The 19,486-nt window shown below is 41.8% G+C and overlaps 1 protein-coding gene across 20 annotated transcripts in view; it reads left to right on the top strand.

The window, feature by feature from the left end:
* Window positions 1-19,486, top strand: part of RCBTB2 (RCC1 and BTB domain containing protein 2) — an 86,134-nt gene that overhangs the window by 41,598 nt on the left and 25,050 nt on the right. For 10 of the 20 annotated variants that reach the window (XR_010600786.1, XR_010600805.1, XM_065593740.1 and 7 more), the window contains 4 exons: window positions 6,037-6,144; window positions 8,200-8,342; window positions 9,990-10,180; window positions 18,913-19,050. Coding sequence is in view for 13 of the 20 variants with exons in the window: in XM_065593740.1 (XP_065449812.1) it covers window positions 6,037-6,144; window positions 8,200-8,342; window positions 9,990-10,180; window positions 18,913-19,050 (580 nt within the window). In the remaining 7 variants the exon portion in view is untranslated. The remainder of the gene's footprint in view (window positions 1-6,036; window positions 6,145-8,199; window positions 8,343-9,989; window positions 10,181-18,912; window positions 19,051-19,486) is intronic. The other 10 variants (XR_010600803.1, XR_010600787.1, XM_065593777.1 and 7 more) reach the window with 4 other exon arrangements.

Here is a 19,486-nt window from a genome sequence, read left to right as displayed (position 1 = left end):
ACAAGAACACTGTCTTATGGGGCCTCAGTAGGCCAAAGTGCTTCCAATTCTTCCCTAAGGATTGGGGCCGTCTGTGGACCGGCGGTCCTATCCATTTGCTTTATCAGAAAGAAGGCCATGAGTCAGTTAACCAGTAGGCGTTGTATTCAAAAATCCTTTCTTTGTCTATTGGTCCCTGAAGAATCCAGTTTTAACTGGTGTGACCAGAGTCCCAGGGGAGCCAGCTGAGGTTACTCAGGGTGAACTGCAAAGAATGGGTCAGACAATCCCCAAAGCTGGTGGATATTCCAATACTTAGATTTACCAAGCCAGCACAAAACAGCTTCTATAATACCTCATTGGTTACCCAGAAGCCAGCAACACAGTTTCCATAAAGCAACCCAGCCTTAGGTCTCCACCCAGACACCCAAGTCAAATATGATGAGGATTACTGAAAATCTTATTCATAATATAAAAAAGTTCTACCAATTCCAAAGGATTGGACACATTACCTCCCAGGTTAATGAATATTCCAGATCTTACCCAAATACACGCTTACAGACAATTCTTATTAACTAAACTAAAATTTATTAAAAAAGAAAAGAGAGAGTATTGGTTAAAAGATCAATATACATACAGACATGAGTAAAGTTCTTGAGATTCAGATTCATAGCGGAGATGGTGAGCTTTGTAGTTGCAAAGAGCTCTTTCAGAATTAGTTCATAGGTTATAGTCCAATGTTTATATTCAGGGTGATTCCAGGTTAGGACTGGAGATCTCAATCTTGGGTTTAAGTTTCCCCTGCATGAAGCATCAAGCAGATCTGAGATAAAAAGGATCAGGACCCAAGGGTCTTTTTATACATTTTTCTAGCAGCCCCTTGACCATACAGTCCAGGGTGAACAATAGGCTTTTGATGTAACCTTCTGTTTCCCAAACCTCACCGGTAATTAACTACATGGATTAACATAAAATAATTAATCCATTAAGCAGTTTATCACAAACTTTAAAGAGACATATAGACAATGACATTATTTCACCCAAGATTCATTTAAATATTAATATTCCCTTTTGATAAGATATGAGTACACACATACAATTAGTATCACCTCTAATTTCTAACAATATAGGTTTGCATTTCAAAATTCTAGCCTGTCTACCATGGAACGGCCCTAATTGCCATTCACATACTCTTCTAACGTGACATTAAAGATTGACTTTGGGTTATTGAGCCTGCAAGCTGCTTAATCCTTTCTGGCCATGTGTCACACTTTATATAAGATTCGCTGCCGTTATATAACAATGGTAGCAACAATGGTTTGCATGGTCATATCATACTTTAATCAGATAACGTCACAACTGGTTTATGCAAACCTCTCCAGCAGGGAAGGGGAGCGCTTCTCTGGAGATGTTACAACTTGAGTGACATTGACTAATCACTCCCCACTGTTTTCAGTTCCTGGAGAAGCTAGATTCACCCTTCCCATGGATATATGTTCTATACCACACAAACAATTGCATTTTAATACAATAGACCACAAAGGTGTTAAACTCCCAGTGCTCTAGAGGGGGGGCTCTGGGAATGCCACAGGTGCCCTGGTATGGGGGTGCAGCCCAGGTGTGCCACCGGTGCTCGGGTGGGGGCGCGGTGTGTGGCCTTCTACCCCTGCCTGCCTTCTGGAGACTGACTCTTCCACTCTTTTAACTACTAGGAAACCATCATTATGGACAAGTGGATCCTAGAAATAGTGTAAGAGGATTGCGCAATATGTTTTGGTTCCATCCCTCCATCCAACCCTCCTTGTCTCTCTTAATTCAAGGACCCCCCTTATGAGAGCCTACTGAGGTTCACAGGCCACTGAGGAGCTACCAAAGGAAGTCAGAGGCAAGGGATTTTACTCCATCTACTTTCTGATCCTGAAGAGAGATGGGGGACTTGCAGCCCATCCTGGATTTGAGACAACTCAACTCATTCATCAGGAAGTTCAGGTTCCACATGGTGATGCTTGTACCCATGTCTCCTTTCCTTTCCACCTAAGATTAATTTGGAGCGCTCAGTTGGAAAGATGCATACTTCCATATATTGATCAGACCTTCATATTAATAATATATTCATTTCTTGGGCAGGGAAGATTGTTACCAGTGCAAGGTCCTCCCATTTGCCCCTTCTGCTGCCCTCCCGGTATTTACAAAATGCCTTTCTTTCATGGCAGTGCATTTGAGATGACTGGCTCATAAAGGCTTCATTGTAGGAATCCCTGCATGGACTTACATATGTACTTTTTGAGAATCTATGACTGGGAATAACTTGGAAGAAATCACACCTTCCTACTCAGAAAATCCCCTAAGTTGGGATGATTTTGGATGCCCAGTCAGGAAGAGCCCTTTCCTAGAAGAAGGACTCCTGAACATTCAGTTTACTATTATAAAACTGTGAAAGAATCCCAAACAAACAATAATATTGTTTCTTATAGCCTCAGACATACATGACTCTTTATGCTCATTTCAGAATGAAACCTCTTTAGCATTGGCTGGCAAAAATTACCTGCCAAATTCAAAGAGCATTTATATAAAGCTAATTGTCCCAAAAGAGGTGTTCCCATCTCTTACCTGGTAGTCACAGTGTGCTAAATAGCTGTGGCATTTGTTCCTCTGTCCCCATCAATAACTGTTACGTCAAGTTTGTCCAACCTGGGATGGGGAGTGCACTTCAGTGGCCTAACAACTCGTTGTTGGAACCACTTTGAATAATGACTCCATATCTATGTATTGGAGATGAGGGCAATCCATCTAGGTCTCAAATTCTTTCTGCTTCACTTAAAGCAAAGTAGTCAAGTAGTCACTGACAAAATGATGCTGTGTTTTATGTGGACAAACAAGGAGGAATTCATTCCACACAATAGTGCAAGGAAGTTAAAGTACTATAGGACTGATGCATCCATGACAACATTTACCCGATAGTACTTCACCTAGTGGAAAAGGACAACAGCTTGGTCAATCAGCTGACAGAGAGGGGGAAAGCTACAGGAATGGTCTCTAAACCCATCAGTGGCAGAAACAGATGTTGGCAACGAGACACACAATACCAAATACCTGAGGTTCTGCTCGAGAGCAGGAGTAGGCAGCCTGTCCATCTCAAATGCATTCCTATCCGGCTGGGGAATGGGCCTCCTCTACACTTTGTCCCTATTTCCCATTTTCTCTAATCCAAAGAGAAGTACAAAAGATAAATACTACAGTACCATGGCAATTCTTATTGCTCCAACATGGGCGAGGCAGCAGTGGCTTCCAGATCCTTACATCTCTAGGTGAGGATATGGTTCTCTCCCTGTGACTTTACCACAGGTCTATTCTCAGGAGGTGAGCCAGAGCTTGCACTCAGACCCACAGTCTCTATACTTTAACAGCATGGTCGAGAAATGCTTGTTCATCAAGCATACAACGCATGCTACTAAACTCCAGAAAGCTATCTATTCATAAGTGCTATGACCTCCAGTGGATAAGAATTGTCTTTTGGGCATCAGATAAAAATATATCTTCATCATCAGCATTGATTCAGTCCATACTTGAATACTTGCTACACCAGAAGCTGTTCGATCTATCGGTATCCTTGCTGAAAGTCACTTAGTTGCCATTTCAGCCTTCCAGTGAACAGCAGACCGAATTTATCCATGACTCAGTTAAGAGATTTATGAAGGGTACAGTGAACATCTATCCACCAGACAAGAAACTCCCCCACCATCATGGGATTTTAATCTAGTCCTTACTCAACTTTATGAGACCATCCTTTGAACCAATGAATGACTGTTCACTGTTTCACCTGTCAATCAAGACAGTATTTGTTATAGCGACAATAGCTGCCAGAAGTATAAGCAAACTGCAGACCTCAGTGGTGTCTCCACCATTCACAGTGTTCCACAAGGACAAAGTGATCCTCCACACACATCCTAAATTTCTTCCCAGCGTAATAACTGATTTCAATCTTAAGTGAATAATTATAGATTCATAGACTCTAGGACTGGAAGGGACCTCAAGAGGTCATCGAGTCCAGTCCCCTGCCCGCATGGCAGGACCAAATACTGTCTAGACCCATCCCTGATAGACATTTATCTAACCTACTCTTAAATATCTCCAGAGATGGAGATTCCACAACCTCCCTAGGCAGTTTATTCCAATGTTTAACCACCCTGACAGTTAGGAACTTCTTCCTAATGTCCAATCTAAACCTCCCTTGCTGCAGTTTAAGCCCATTGCTTCTTGTTCTATCCTTAGAGGCTAAGATGAACACGTTTTCTCCCACCTCCTTATGACACCCTTTTAGATACCTGAAAACTGCTATCATGTCCCCTCTCAGTCTTCTCTTTTCCAAACTAAACAAACCCAATTCTTTCAGCCTTCCTTCATAGTCTTCACTTCCTTCATTAGTCTACCAATATCCTTTCCAGACCTTGTGCATTTAAGTGAGTCAGAACTCTATATCCTAGATGCTAAAAGGTCAGAGGCATTCTCTTTAGGTAGTCCCTAGATCTCTTTATATTTTACAGAGAGAATAGTAAGGACTACACTATTTCATCTCAATGCTTGCCTAATGGGTTAGACTGTGTATTAAGGAGAGCCACAAAGCCTCTGTCCCTCTTCCTGTAAAGTTTAGTACACATTCCACTAGGGCTAAGGCAGGTTCTTTAGCATGACTTAGACATAGTTCTATTATTGAAATCTGTAGAGCTGAAACAGGGAGTTATATACACACATTTACTAAACATTGCTTTCTCTTGATTTAGCATCCAGATCTGATGCACCGATTTTTAGGGCAGTACTCAAGACACTGTTTAATTAGGACTATGTGTCCCAGCTGTGTCCTCAGTGGATAGTATTGCTTATCAAACTATCCCAAGAGTGGGAAGGTGTACAGATTACTTGAAGAAGAAATGAAGGCTGCTCACCTGTGAGTGGAGTTCTTTGAGAATTGTACAGTGCATAGAACTGGACTCTACACATTCCCGCTCCATGCTCACCTTTGCATCTTCCTCGAAGTCCTAATTATATTCTTGAATCTGAGGAGGCAGTGCAGGAACTGAGCTGTCTGGAAAACCACACCCTCTTGTCCTCAGAAAGTTCAGGAACAAAAATGAGAGGAGGGGAAGGAGGGGGCGCAAGAGTAGTGCAACAGGCACTGCTATGAAGCATTCTACCCAGGATCGTGAATGCGTAGGGTCCATCTTTGAGAACTCTAGTTACAGGTGAGCAACTGTCATTTTCCCCTATGAAGTTTTTGTTTAGATGTCAGTAAAAAAAAACTGAAAAAATCTTACACATCCATTTATGCAGGATTTACTCTTATTTGTAATTCATGTTTGGTCTTTTCCAGTTTGCATGAAAATATCTCAAATGCTTTTTTCTTTGTCCATAATTCTTGGCATTGAAAATAAGTTATGTTTATTAATGTGCTAAAACTCATCAAACCTGCAGTTCGCTGTATAAAACATGAATGGAACACTTTTCACTAAAGAGGTAGCAGAGTAGGGAAATATGGTTCCCCAAATGCTTTTTTGAGGTATTCAAAATAATATCCTTAATAGTTTACTCAAACTATATCACGTGTGTTTAAGACCTGCTTCTTCCAGTTCAAGATATTTTTGTTTGTTTTCTTTTGGGATCAATTTTTAATCGAGAGATGAGCTCTATGACAAAGGAAGCTAGAAGCAGAGCTTGCTTTGCATACCAGGGAACAGAACAGTTATTGGTAGTCCAATTCTATGTAATAAAAATTCTAAGTATTGGATGATATATTCCTTGAAGACTTGCACTGGGCAAACAGAATACATAGGGGTAGAATTTTAGTGCACTTTATAGTTGATATTGTCAACAGAAGCTGTGGGTGCGACCTGCCATATAATGTGCAAAAATATTAAAATTAAAAATACAAAGGAAAGAGTTTCTTTGGAGGTGTCATTGCAGAGAATTGCACATTACAACACTATAAAATAGATTTCTTTTTTCAAGAGAAGTGGAGAAAATACATAGCAAACTAATTAAAATCCAATCTTCCTTTTTTAGGTCTATGTCTGGGGTTACAATGGTAATGGCCAGCTTGGATTGGGCAGCAGTGGTAATCAGCCAACACCCTGTAGAATAGCTGCTTTGCAAGGCATTCGTGTGCAGCGGGTATGTTTATAATGTCACGTCAAGCCTTTTATGAACAGAAGAAATAGCATGTGGCAAATGCAGATTCTAAAGGGAATATTCTGCACTCAATGAAGGCAAGGCGTTAGTGGTTTGGTTAAAGACCTAAACATAATAATGAAAATATACATCTGAAAAATGAACTTTCCCCTCCACTAGAGAGAAGGGTGAAAATGTAGCCCAATTGAAGTCAATTGGAGTTTTGCTTTTGACTTCAATGGAGCCAGGATTTCATCTGAGGAATTTTAGGGATCTTTATAATATATATTTATTTCCTCTTGGAAGGTAATTGGCACTCTCATCTTTCATTGACATCTACTTCTGTTTGTCAAAGCCAAAGTTTGTTGACCACCAGGCCACACTCCAAGGCTCCCTTGTTCTCCTTGGCTGTTCCTAGGAAGAAGAAAATGAATTTACAAGAGATGGTGCTGGAGAAATCTGTCAGTGGAGGGTTATGGGGGATTTAGGAAAGCAGTCTTTTGAAGATTGGTTCCTAATTGTAACATTGGATGGATGTTTTTTAGCAATTGAAATAAATAAATAAAAATACATAGCTTTCTATCCAATTCCCATTCACAGGTAAGGTCCCTCACAAGAGATAGTTTAGCTGGGAGGGGATGCTAATGGAGAAAGAGATCCCTAGCATAATTAAGAAAAATATTATTTCTTACTTTCCATTATCTTTTTCTCCTGTTAAGAAAGTGTTGCTGTAATAACAAGTATTGATTTAGGTCCCTAGTATTTACAGTTAGATATAGGCCTTGATTCAACAAAGAACTTAAGCATACTTAAGTATATGTTTAACTGTAAGCACATAACTAGTCCCATAGAAGTCAGTGGGACTACTCACATGCTTAAACACTTAAGTCTTAAGTTCTTAGCTGGATGGAAGCCGTAGCATTTAATACTATAGTTAAATGGTACTATTTACAGTAGTTAGCACTACGCTTGGTAGCAAGCACTTACAGCATCAAGCCCATAGTTTCAAACTTTAATTTATGCCATGATACGAGTTTTACTGCAAAATTTGTAAATTCTCCTAGTTCTCTCTCACTTCACCTGCTTCTGAGGTCCCCTTGTTATGTTTCAACAATGTGCCTCTGTTATTTCTTCTTTTGTACATTTTTCATTAACTCTTACTGTGCTCTTAAAAGGTTATTGGCTTGTGAATTTTTTAAAAATATAAGCAGGTTTTCTCACATGCATTTCTTTGCTCAAAATCTCTCACCCTCTTTCTGTTCCCGATTATAGTGTGATCTGTGTTTGTTATTTTTGTAAGTTGTATTGCCTGTGTGTAGAGCCCTACCAAATTCACGGCCATGAAAAACGCATCACAGACTATAAAATCTGGTCTTTTTTGTGCTTTTACACTATACTATACAGATTTCACAGGGAGACCAGCGTTTCTCAAATTGGGGTTCTGACCCAAAAGAGAGTGGCAGGCGGGTTGCAAAGTAATTTTAGGGAGGTTTCAGTATTGCCACCCTTACTTCTGTGCTGCCTTCAGAGCTGGGCAGCCGGAGCGTGGCAGCTGCTGATTGAGGGACCAGCTCTGCAGGCAGCAGTGCAGAAGTAAGGGTGACAATACCATACCGCGCCATCCTTACTCTGTGCTGCTGCTGGTGGTGGCTCTGCCTTCAGAGCTGGGCTCCCTGCCAGCAGCTGCCGCTTTCCAGCTGCCCAGCTCTGAAGGCAACACCACCGCCAGCAGCAGTGCACGAGTAGCAGTACCGCAACCTCCCCTACAATAACCTTGCGACAGCCCACCACACACACACACACAACGCTCCTTTTTGGGTCAGGACCCCTACAATTACAACACTTGTGAAATTTCAGATTTAAATAGCTGAAATCTTGAAATTTACAATTTTTAAAATCCTATGACCGTGAAATTGACCAAAATGGACCGTGAATTTGGTAGGGCCGTACCTATGTCTTTATCCTCTTGGATATAGAATCAACAATATGAAAATATATTTATTTGTCTGAATTAATTTGCTGGTAAGTAAGATGAGATTTTTTTGTTATTCATTGTAGGTTGCCTGTGGCTATGCACATACATTAGTGCTAACAGATGAAGGTCAGCTGTATGCATGGGGAGCCAATTCGTATGGTCAGTTAGGCACTGGCAATAAAAGTAATCAGTCTTACCCTGCACCAGTTACTGTTGATAAGGACAGGTAATATTTACACTGTAATAATCAGCCATAAATAAAAATAATCTCGGAAGTGCTGCGCAAAATCACAGTGACTTTTTTTGGTAGAAATCACTTGTAATTGCTAGCTATGGTTATTTCACAGACCTAAACCTGAAGAGATTCTAATGTTGGATGACATTTACATCTGTAAATTAAAATTTGACCTGGCTGGAAACATATGCATTGCCATGATAAATAGATGTGAAAGGGAGACTACAAATTCTGGGGCTGGCTGTTTCCTGCCTCTCTCTCTCCTTCAACTGCATCTACTTCTCAGTATTTTATGAGTTTTAATTGTATGCTGTCATTGGTGCTGTGCTGCCACTTCAGTATACTGAGTCAACCAAAAACAAGGCTTATCTTTTTATAATTTATTTGCTATGTTAATAATAGTTTACCATTAAGATTGATCAGACAAAAAATGTGGAAAATGTCAGAAGAGTGGATATTTACAATTTGCCTGTAGCTCTTGCATTAAATGCTGCTTATATGTTTTTATAGTCCTTGATTAGCAAGGGGAAGGCTGGAGGGAATTAAATTATATTTCTGACTGAAAATTTAGCTTTTACAAATTTCTCAGTCTTAGTTCCTGATAATCAGTAATAGAATAATTTCTATGGATAATGCAATACTTTGTGTTTCTATCAGTAGAAATGTGAAAGTGTTCCTTACTAGAGTATATTAGGGTCTTGTTGAATAAACCATTTTGGTTTTTCTGCTGTGAAAGACTTTAAAAAAGTGTAATGCTACTCTTACAGTTGTTTCTGTCTCCACCAGCTAGAAGGAAGAGGTAATTGCTATCTGATATTGTGTGGTGTTATTTCCTCTTAATTTGCTGCTTTTTTTCAAACATCAGTGTTTATTTTTTGCTTAAAACACTTTTGCCGCAGTCCAAATATGTTTAGTACCTTTTAATAAAAATGTTATATATTGCCTTCATCGGTTGTTGGCCAAATCCTGTGTTCCTTATGACCATGGGAGTGTTACCTCACACTAAGGGCTGCAAGATTTTGTCTTAAATATATATATACACAACTTCACCACTAATCAGACAAGTTATACTTCAGACTGCAAAACAGTGGATTGTGTAACAATTAATGTGATGGGAGTTTTGAAAACCTAAAAATCAACCTCTAGGGTTAGTGAAGCATCTTAACATAGCTAAAGTGTGGGGGGTAATGTTCTTTAATTAGTGCTTTCCTTGGGTCTAGGCCCTTCATTTGGAAAATGTTCTAAAAAATGGCCTACAGAATAATTTAGTTACTACATGTGCGTGCATATTAGTTAGAAGTAATGCTAAGAATGGGTGTAATGGTTGCACTTTGATGTGGTTTTAATTAAATAGTAAAATATTCTATGATAAATCTGATTTGCTGTTTTCAGGGTGAAAATTGAGAGGAGTAACTAGATGCTGTATATGTACAAATAATGAACAACCTTATTTTCAGTTGTCTTGCATGCTGTGGAAACATTTTGTCATTTATGGTGAGGGGCGGATGGATGGGGAAGGGGAATATATTCCCATAAAACTTGAAATGCATGCAAGCCTACAGAAGTAGATATGTGGTAGTAAGCTTTCTCACTGCACTTTGTCCTTATGCCAGTGTTTTTGTTTGCTTGTGAATTTAGAGTTATAGAAATTGCAGCCTGCCATTCTGCTCACACTTCTGCTGCTAAAACCCAGGGTGGTCATGTGTATATGTGGGGTCAGTGCCGTGGCCAGTCTGTGATTCTTCCACACCTTACACACTTTGCCTGCACAGATGATGTGTTTGCTTGTTTTGCTACTCCTGCTGTGACATGGCGTCTCCTATCAGTAGGTGAGCTTACCATATTTTTTGTTGTTGTTGTTGCATCCTAATCTTTTTTTAAAAAATTGGTGCATAAGAAAGGATAAATGCATTTGAAAAATAGACTTCAGTAATATTTTCCAGTTTAAAATTTTAAAATTAACCTACAGCCTGTAGAGCTTGTAGTTGGCTCTGCTCTGGTTTCTCAGTGTCTCTCTCTCCCAGGTCTGTCTATTTGGAGTGCATGCAGCAGTCTCTGCCCTGGCTGATCAGGGTTTCTCTCCCAGGCGCCTCTGCGTAGAAAGATTTCACAGTCTTCACCTGGTTCTCCTTGTGGGTTCTTTACTGTCAGCTTGTGGCCCCTGTGGGAATGTCTGTGTGCACTGACACCTCAGCAAGATTTGTGTATGTGATCACAGTTATTTCATTCACTGTCTCTAGTGCCAGCTCTGGTGCATGCACCTCCTATGCATTTGTGCTGTCAGACACCTTCTTCTCCTGCCCATTCTTTTGGCTCCTGCATTTCTTCCTGCAGTGTGTCCACCTCATCAAAGGGCAAAATCTTTTTATATGGCCTGTAACAGGTCAAGCACTCACTGCCGCGGCACCTCCTGCTGGTCAGTCCGGGAATTAGCTCATTCCAGCCTCAGAGCGCCTCCTGCTGGCCGGTGTCTCTCCTGCTGTCATTACTTGTCTTTCATTATCAATCTCCACCACTATACTTGGGCCCCGCATCCCTCCCGGCCCGCGGTGCCCCTTCTCCTGGGTACTGCCCGCAGCAGTACTCCCACACTCGGGATCCTCCCCTTCCCAGGGAACCTCAATCCCCTAATTCTACCTTGCCTCAGTGACCCACTGCCAGTCTTCATCTAGCCCCTTCCCTCAGGGGCAAACTGCAGTCTGAAGTGGTCACTCATCATTGGCCAGGGGGTTGGACCTGTTGCCTCTTCCTCCCCTGGCTGCCTCCCCGCAGCCCTAGTACCTCCTCCGGCCCAGACAGTAAGGCCTTGGCCTGGGGATTTTCCAGACTGGAGCTCCCCCAGCTCCTCCTGCCCTTCCCCAGCACTGCGCTGTCCAAGGTACCCTTTTCCTCTTTCAGGCAGCCAGGTCCATCTCTCTCCAAGGCTGGAGAAAGACCTTCTGGAGAAAGACCCAGCCTGGCCCTGATTGGCTGCCTCTCAGCCTTTTCTGATTGGCTCCCAGCCCTAGCCCTCTCCAAGGGTGGGCTTTTAATCCTTTCAGGGCCAAGAGCTGGGAGCAGGGCACGGCTCCAAGGGATGAGGGGGACATGGACAGAGGTAAGGGGGTTGAGGCCGGGGCCACAGCTGGGGTGGGGCGAGGCCAGGAGCAGAGCTGGGGGTAGGACAAAGCTAGGTGGCGCTCCCTTCCCGCCCCCCATGAGGGCTGGTCCGGGCCCTCCATGCCCCTCCAAATGTTCCTCCGTGCCCCCACCCCAAAGGTGCACCCCACTGTTTGTGGACCTCTGCCTTAGCGGGCCCATCTGACGCCTTTCCCTTCAGCATTTGTGACGGCCAGGCTTATTTGGGCACTGTTGTGGCTGTGAGTCCTCTTGTTGCCCTTCAGTCAGGAGTTGAGTTTCAGCAGAGCTGTGCTGCTGATGCTGGGCTAGAACACTTATTAATTCCTCTATTGTCACCTTGTTTCAGGGGTTGGTTTGAAAAGACCCCACTTCTAGTACCAGGTTGTGACGGGAGATACTCACCTCTCGTGAGTTCTTCCTGTCATCTGGTTGTGGTACTGCTATCTTTTTTCTCCTGCTGCCCTCTTTGGTTGTCGACCTTGCCTAGTAGGTCTTCAGTGGCTCAGCCCTCTGGCAGTCTTCTGCCCTTCAGTGCAGCCTTTCTAGGCAGGCCTGAAGGACCCACCTCCACTGCTCCATCCTGGGGCAGGGTGCAGTAGGCCCATAGGGCCTACAGCACCGGGCCACAAAGTGCCTGGTACACCCCATCACTCCCATCCTGCATTATCAAGGAAATATTTTGTCAGGAAAGCTTTTAGCCCATTATCCCTACAGTGAGTCAGCCTTGAAGGTTTTCATATGGGCTTCCATAGTAGGAGATAAACAAGTTCTTTGCTCTGAACCATTTGTGTCCAGTTCGTTCTGGAATATTAGCATATTTGACCATCAATAGCTAATTTATTTACCTACAGTTGCAGTTCATTTATCCTCCATGTAACTGTTTCTTAATTTTTAGCCTCAGTAAGGATTTCTGATGGACTAGTGTTACACAGGGGTTCCCCAAATCCAAAACTCTTGGTAACTTTACTCTCTGCAAGGTGGTATCAGGATAAACCCAGGGAGATGTAGTGCCTCTGTCTGCTATATGGCTGACACAAACAAATCAAAACCAAGTGCTTTCACTTAAAGCCAGCACTTTATTAGTCTCTAGCATTCTCACTAGAAGACCTTTACTCAGAGTCTCTGCTTTATTTAGTCTCAAGCACATACAAACACAATAAGTTATAGAGCAGTCCCAAACAATAGTTACCTATGGTCTGGAGGGGTCTCAAGTGGTCAAATGACAAGTTTCCAATGACCCGCTACCCACCTGTTGCCAGGGATTCCAAGAGATGTCCAGAAAGTCAAATCCAAATTCCTTAGACCCCTTTTATGTTAGTAACTGCTACAGTTACCTCAACAACATGTCAATCAAAGAAAAAACATTAAGCAAGTACTTTTTAAGCAGTTAGTTATACAGATGTGTTTTTGCAGAGTCTGCAGTCTCATGGGCCCCAACACACACACACCGGAAGTCAAATATAGATAGACTTCCTGTTTTTCAGAGACACATACCCCAGCATATCAGAGAGGACACAGTCAGGCCCATTCCTCATGATCGCCCCTTCCTCTTGGCTTTGCCTTAGTGATGCTAAGGCTGGTAAAAAGGCCTTACAGGTGCTACTCTTTGCAATAAGCAATATAATTGATAGTCCATCCCAAAAGTTGACTGTGCCTTGAGCACCTGGTTGGATGCTAAAAATGCCCCTCGTATCTTGAACATCCTCTAGGGTCATGTACTTCAGTATGGCAGTTCAGAACCTCCCTTTGGTTGAAGACTAGGTTCTCTTTCTTGGTGTTCTACTTTTAAACCTACAATCTCAGTATTTCCCTTCATTTGGAAGTGAGTCTGTTCATCAACCGTAGCATTTTGACTATCCTAGACTATCTGTTGGATTTAAAGACACAAGGTCTCTCAGTGAGCTCAGTCAGAGTACATTTTGCCTCTATCACAGCCTTCCACTCACTCATCAAGAGTGTCTCAGTTTTTGCTTACCCTACTATGACCAGATTCCTTGAAGGCTTATACAACTTATTTCTTCCTGTATGGAACCCAGCCCTCCAGTGGGACCTTAATTTGTTTCTCAATGTTCTGAGGAAATCCCCCTCCAAACCAATGGCTACCTGCTCTCTCCTTCACCTCTTCCTCAAGACTTCATTCCTTATAGCCATTTTTTGGCTAGGCGAATGGGAAAACTAGGTGGTCTCATGGCAAACCCACCATCTTCTACAGATATAAGGTTTCACTACATCCCCATCCTCGCTTCCTCCCTATGGTCTCTTTGGAATACCATATTAATCAGGAGATACATCTAATAGTGTTCTATCCAAAGCCTCATGCCTCCAGGGGGGAAACCAGCCTACAGAGACTAGTTGTCAGGAGGGTTCTCGCCTTATCTTTTGCAGAAAGGATGAAGGGACAGCCCATTTCCACACAAAGACAGTTGAAGTGGGTCTCGGGGTTGCATCCTAATATGCTGTGAGATTGCTGGAATACATCCCCCTCATTGAGTGACAGCACACTCCACATCTATAGCCCTCTTAAAAGATGTTCCCATAGCTGAAATCTGCAGGACTGCAATTTGGTCCTCCATCCATATGCTTGCCAAGAACTACGCTTTCTTACCTGCTTCCAGAGTTGACATGATGTGGTCCTCCGAACGGTCTTGGATCTGCCTCCTCAGCACCCACCTTCACGTTAAGTTTCTGTTTGGGAGTCTCCTATGGTGTAGCACCCATAGGGGCATATACTTGAAGAAAAGGGAGAGGTTACTTACCTATACAGTAATTTCTGTTTTCCAAGATGTTTTGTCCTTATGGGTGCTCCACCTCCCGCCCTCTTTCCTCTCTGGTGTAGAGCCTCGGGTTTCGCAATTGAGAAGGAACTGAGTGATGGCAGGTCTGCACCTCCCTATATGCCCTTGTATGGGAGCATGAGGAACTGCTCTGCCCAGGCATGGGCCCATGGACATTGATTTACAGTCTCCATTCGAGAATACATAGGAGCATGGTGCAGCACCCATAGGGACAAAACATCTGAGGAAATCAAGTTACTGTACAGGTAAATAATCTCACTATCAACCTAGCTATTACCTGTCGAGGGGGTTGATTAACTACAGTGGTAGAAAAACCCTTTCTGTCACTGTAGCAAGTGTCTACACTACAGCAATACAGTGGCACAGCTGCAGTGCCATAGCTGTGCTGCTGTAGCATCTATAGTGTAGAGAAGAACTTAGTTGTATAGACTCTACAGGATGCCCAGCAGTCAATGATTTAAGTACACTTAATGGTTTCATAATACCTCCACAGTGGGTTTGACCACAGAGAGAGTGTTCTGAAAGGTCTCAATTTATTTGCTGGGAATATCAGTGCACTTGATTGCTTTTTTCAGAGTAGCAGCCGTGTTAGTCTGTATCTGCAAAAAGAACAGGAGTACTTGTGGCACCTTAGAGACTAACAGATTTATTAGAGCATAAGCTTTCGTGGGCTACTGCCCACTTCTTTGGATGCATATAGAGTGGAATAAATATTGAGGAGATATATATACACACATACAGAGAGCATGAACAGGTGGGAGTTGTCTTACCAACTCTGAGAGGCCAATTAAGTATGATAAAATTTTTTTTGAAGTGATAATCAAGCTAGCCCAGGACAGACATTTTGATAAGAAGCCATACCATCAGGGGCTCGTTCACCTGCACATCTACCAATGTGATATATGACATCATGTGCCAGCAATGCCCCTCTGCCATGTACATTGGCCAAACTGGACAGTCTCTACGCAAAAGAATTAATGGACACAAATCTGACATCAGGAATCATAATACTCAAAAACCAGTGGGAGAACACTTTAACCTGTCTGGCCATTCAATGACAGACCTGCGGGTGGCTATATTACAACAGAAAAACTTCAAAAACAGACTCCAACGAGAGACTGCTGAGCTGGAATTGATATGCAAACTAGATACAATCAACTCAGGGTTGAATACGGACTGGGAATGGCTGAGCCATTACAAACATTGAATCTATCTCCCCTTGTAAGTATTCTCACACTTCTTATCAAACTGTCTGTACTGGGCTAGCTTGATTATCACTTCAAAAAAAAATTTTTCTCTTACTTAATTGGCCTCTCAGAGTTGGTAAGACAACTCCCACCTGTTCATGCTCTCTGTATGTGTATATATATCTCCTCAATATATGTTCCACTCTATATGCATCCGAAGAAGTGGGCAGTAGCCCATGAAAGCTTATGCTCTAATAAATTTGTTAGTCTCTAAGGTGCCACAAGTACTCCTGTTCTTTTTGATTGCTCTTAAGCATGCAAGAAGATAGGAACCATAAAATGAATCCTTTGCCCTGTGATCTTTTGTGTTTGTAAATTATGAACAAATATTAAACTCTGACTGCATCATACTTAAGTGTTCATCCTCTCAGCACTGGGAGGTGGCACTAGAGAGAATAGATATGTTACAGAAAGATGCATCTAATTCCTACTAGCCGAGCTGATCAAGCACAGACCTTGGTGTATAACCTTTGTCTTACAGCCTGTACCATAAGGGGGCAACCTTAGGTGTTCATTAGAGCTTTTAGGTTGCCTAAACAATGAATTTAGAGAGGCCAGATGCGTGAGGTAACATCTTTTGTTAGACCAACCTCCGTTGGTGAGACAGACAAGCTTTCAAACCACACAGCGCTCTTCTTCAGGTCTGGTAAAGGTACTCTGAACATCACAGCTAAATGCAAGGTGAAACAGATTGTTTAGCATAAGTAGTTAGCGCACATTTGACATGGATCAGGGAAAGCACTTATTGACAGTGAAAATACCTTATTTTTTTAATTGAGAACATTGCACATTTTAGTATATTTGTATGCATTACTTCCTTTTTTAAAAAGTGTAACTGTCTAGTCTTTTAGTCTGCAGATCTATAGAAGATACTTGTCCTTACACAATCACAATTCAGAGGAAAACAAACTCTCCCTAATGTTCTAGCTTTAAATTTTTATGCTCATGCCCTCTACCTTGAAGTAGCAAGGCTAAGTTTAGATGTAAAATTAGTTTATACTTGAAAACTACATTATGCTGTAATATATGTGTGTATATAAAAATCACTAGCTGGCTTTTATAAAATCAGCTCTATTGCAGTTCTGTATATAATTCCCATGGCTAAGAGCAGATTCTTACTTTGCTAATAGGACTTTTTTCTTATCATACCTTGTGTGTCCACGTTACTATTAAATACAAATGCAGCAGTTCTTTTGAGAGAGGCCATATTTTAAGATACATATAAAATAGGTTTTTGTATCTATATATAAAATCTCTGACTTTCAGGCATGTGTATCATAGTCTTCATTCTGGAAATTACCAGAATATCCTGCTTGGCTCCTTAATTTTCTCATATCAGGAAATACAGCACACATGACACAATCATCCCTCAGCCCTGCCTTACACCTAAATAGCTATTTTCTATACTCTTGTTCTCCTGTTGCTGAGTATCTCTGACAAAAGTCCTGCAGTCACACCGACTTTCTTCACTGTAGATTCACTCTTTTTCCTCTTTTAGTTCTGCCACTTTCTTAGCCAAACAGCTTTCTTGCTCCTCGTAGTGCGTCTTGCACCTACAATCCCAAATACTTTTTCACTGCATTTGACTCCTTCCTTAAACCTCCACCCTCCTGTTTCCTGCTCACTTTCAATAAAAAATCTTGGGGATATCTTCAAAGAAAAAAAATCAGTAAGATACAGAGGGATTTCTCCACTCCACTTTTTCCACTATATCCATAGTGCACTCACCTCTGTCACTGTTGCCCTGCTCCTCCAACCCCTCTTTCTGCCCAGGTGACCCCATCTCCTCTCCTCTTGTAACTTTCCCAGCTCTGCTCTCATTCCCTCTTTTGGTGTTCTCCTCAACCTGTCTTTCTCATCCAGTTCCTTTTTCTCCCAGTACAAACATACTTTGGTCTTCCCTATTTTAAAAAAACAAAAACAACCACCCTGGACTCTTCCCCCACTAATACTCAGTGTCTCTTCTCCTGTTCATCTTCACACTAATTGAACATGCTTTCTGCAACCACTGTCTGGAGTTTTTAAATTTCCATCTTGACCACCTATAGTCTGCCTTCCATCCTCTACACTCCACTGAAACTGCTCTCACTAAAGTCTCTCATGACCTCTTTCTGGTCAAATCTCATGGATTGTATTCTGTCTTTGGGTTTGTCTACAATTCCGGCTAAATCGGCACTGTTGCGATTGATGCAGTGGTGTCGATTTAGCGGGTCTCGTGAAGACAAGCTAAGTCAATGGCAGCGCGCTCTCCCATTAACGTCTGTACTCCACCTCCCCAAGAGGCAGAAGGTAAGTTGGTGGGAGAGCATCTTCCGTCAACATAGTGCTGTGTAGACACCGCTGTACATCAACCTAAGTTACATCGACTTCAGTTACGTAACTTACATAACTGAAGTAGTGTGACTTACTTACAGCATTAGTGTAGAACAGCCCTTTATTTTCCTTGACCTCTCTGTGGCTTTTGACACCATCGACTGCTCCCTACCTCTTGAAATTTTGTCCTCTGTTGGCTTTTGTGGTTCAGTCCTCTCATAGTTCTCCTTTTACCTCTCTGATTACTCTTTCAGAGTCTCATTTGATGGGTCATTCTCCTGCCCCCACCCCCCCACATGCTCTGTCTGTGGGTGACCCTCAAAACTCTGTCCTTAGTCTCTTCCTCTTCTTCCCATCTCTATCTGCTCTTAACTGCAAGCATGGTTTTAACTACCATCTTTGTGTGATGACATGCAGATCTTCAGTTCTACTGATGAATTATCTCCCTTGCCTGTCTTTCTGACATCTTTTTGGATGTTCAGTCATTTTCTTAAAGGAAACGCGTCCAAAACTGAGTTATTAATCTTTTTTCAATCTCTCTTCTATCTACACTTTTGCCATCGTTGTGTACCACACCACAGTCCTTTTCACTCGGGCATGTACCTTGAGTGTCAACTTTGACTTCGCCCTATCACCTAGACCCACATATTCAGATCCTTTCTAAAGCTTGCTGCTTTTTCTTTCATGACATTTCATGGCTTTTCCTCTGCTCACACAACTAAACTTTTGTCCGAGCCCTCGTCATTTCACATCTTGACTATTGCAGCCTCCTCTTTTCTGGCATTGAATACTGCAAACTTGCTCCCTTCAACTCTTTTTCAAAATGCTGCTGCTAAAATAATTTTCTTGGCTCATTTCTGTGACCACGTCATCCCCCTCTTTGTGTCCTTCCACTGGCTCCCTCTTCACCTGTGCATCAAATACAAGATTCTTGTCTTTATCTTTAAAACGCTTCATAACTTAGCCCTACCTTTGCTTCCTCTGGCTGACCAATTCTATAGAGGTCAGCAGGTAATATTTTAATGGCACACATTTATATTTGCAAGTAACTCTGTTGTTTCTGGCTTCCACAACAAAATGCTGCAGGCATTATTTTGATCTATAACAACATGTCAGTTGAACACATCAGCCTTTCCAAGGGGATGTACTTGTTACGTCAGACAACAGTGAAGGTGTGTTTTCTCCTGTTCATTAAGTTGATGAGGAAACAGAAAAGCAGGCAAAGTATGTGGTATTTTTAAATGTTGTGATAAATCTGCTTAATGCGCTAAGTTATATGAATTTCAAACTCAATCTTCTAAAACCATTTGAGTTTTCCTTTACCAACAAACATCTACTTTCAGCTTGTCAGTTCTTTTTAAAAATAAACATATGCAGATATTAGCTGTAAAAAGTTGAGCAATTATTTAATTTTAATCTTGTAAAGAAAATATACACTGTATTTTTTCATATATTACTGGCATATATTATAGGAAAAGGTGAGGAAGTGTAAAGCTTTTATTTGTATGAGTTTTAGCTGACTGTATTTGCTCACAAGTAGTAGAGACCTGAGTGAACTATGCAGGCCATCCTAAATGAGAGCCAGTAAAACTTTTAACCACACTATCATATGATGTATATGCCACATTACCGAAAAACTATTTTAGAAATGTTTTATTTT

Source organism: Chrysemys picta, chromosome 1 (assembly GCF_011386835.1).
Source record: "Chrysemys picta bellii isolate R12L10 chromosome 1, ASM1138683v2, whole genome shotgun sequence".
NCBI classification, from domain to species: Eukaryota; Metazoa; Chordata; order Testudines; family Emydidae; genus Chrysemys; species Chrysemys picta.
The sequence above is the reverse complement of the archived record's forward strand: the minus strand, read 5'-3'. Positions and strand labels throughout refer to the sequence as shown.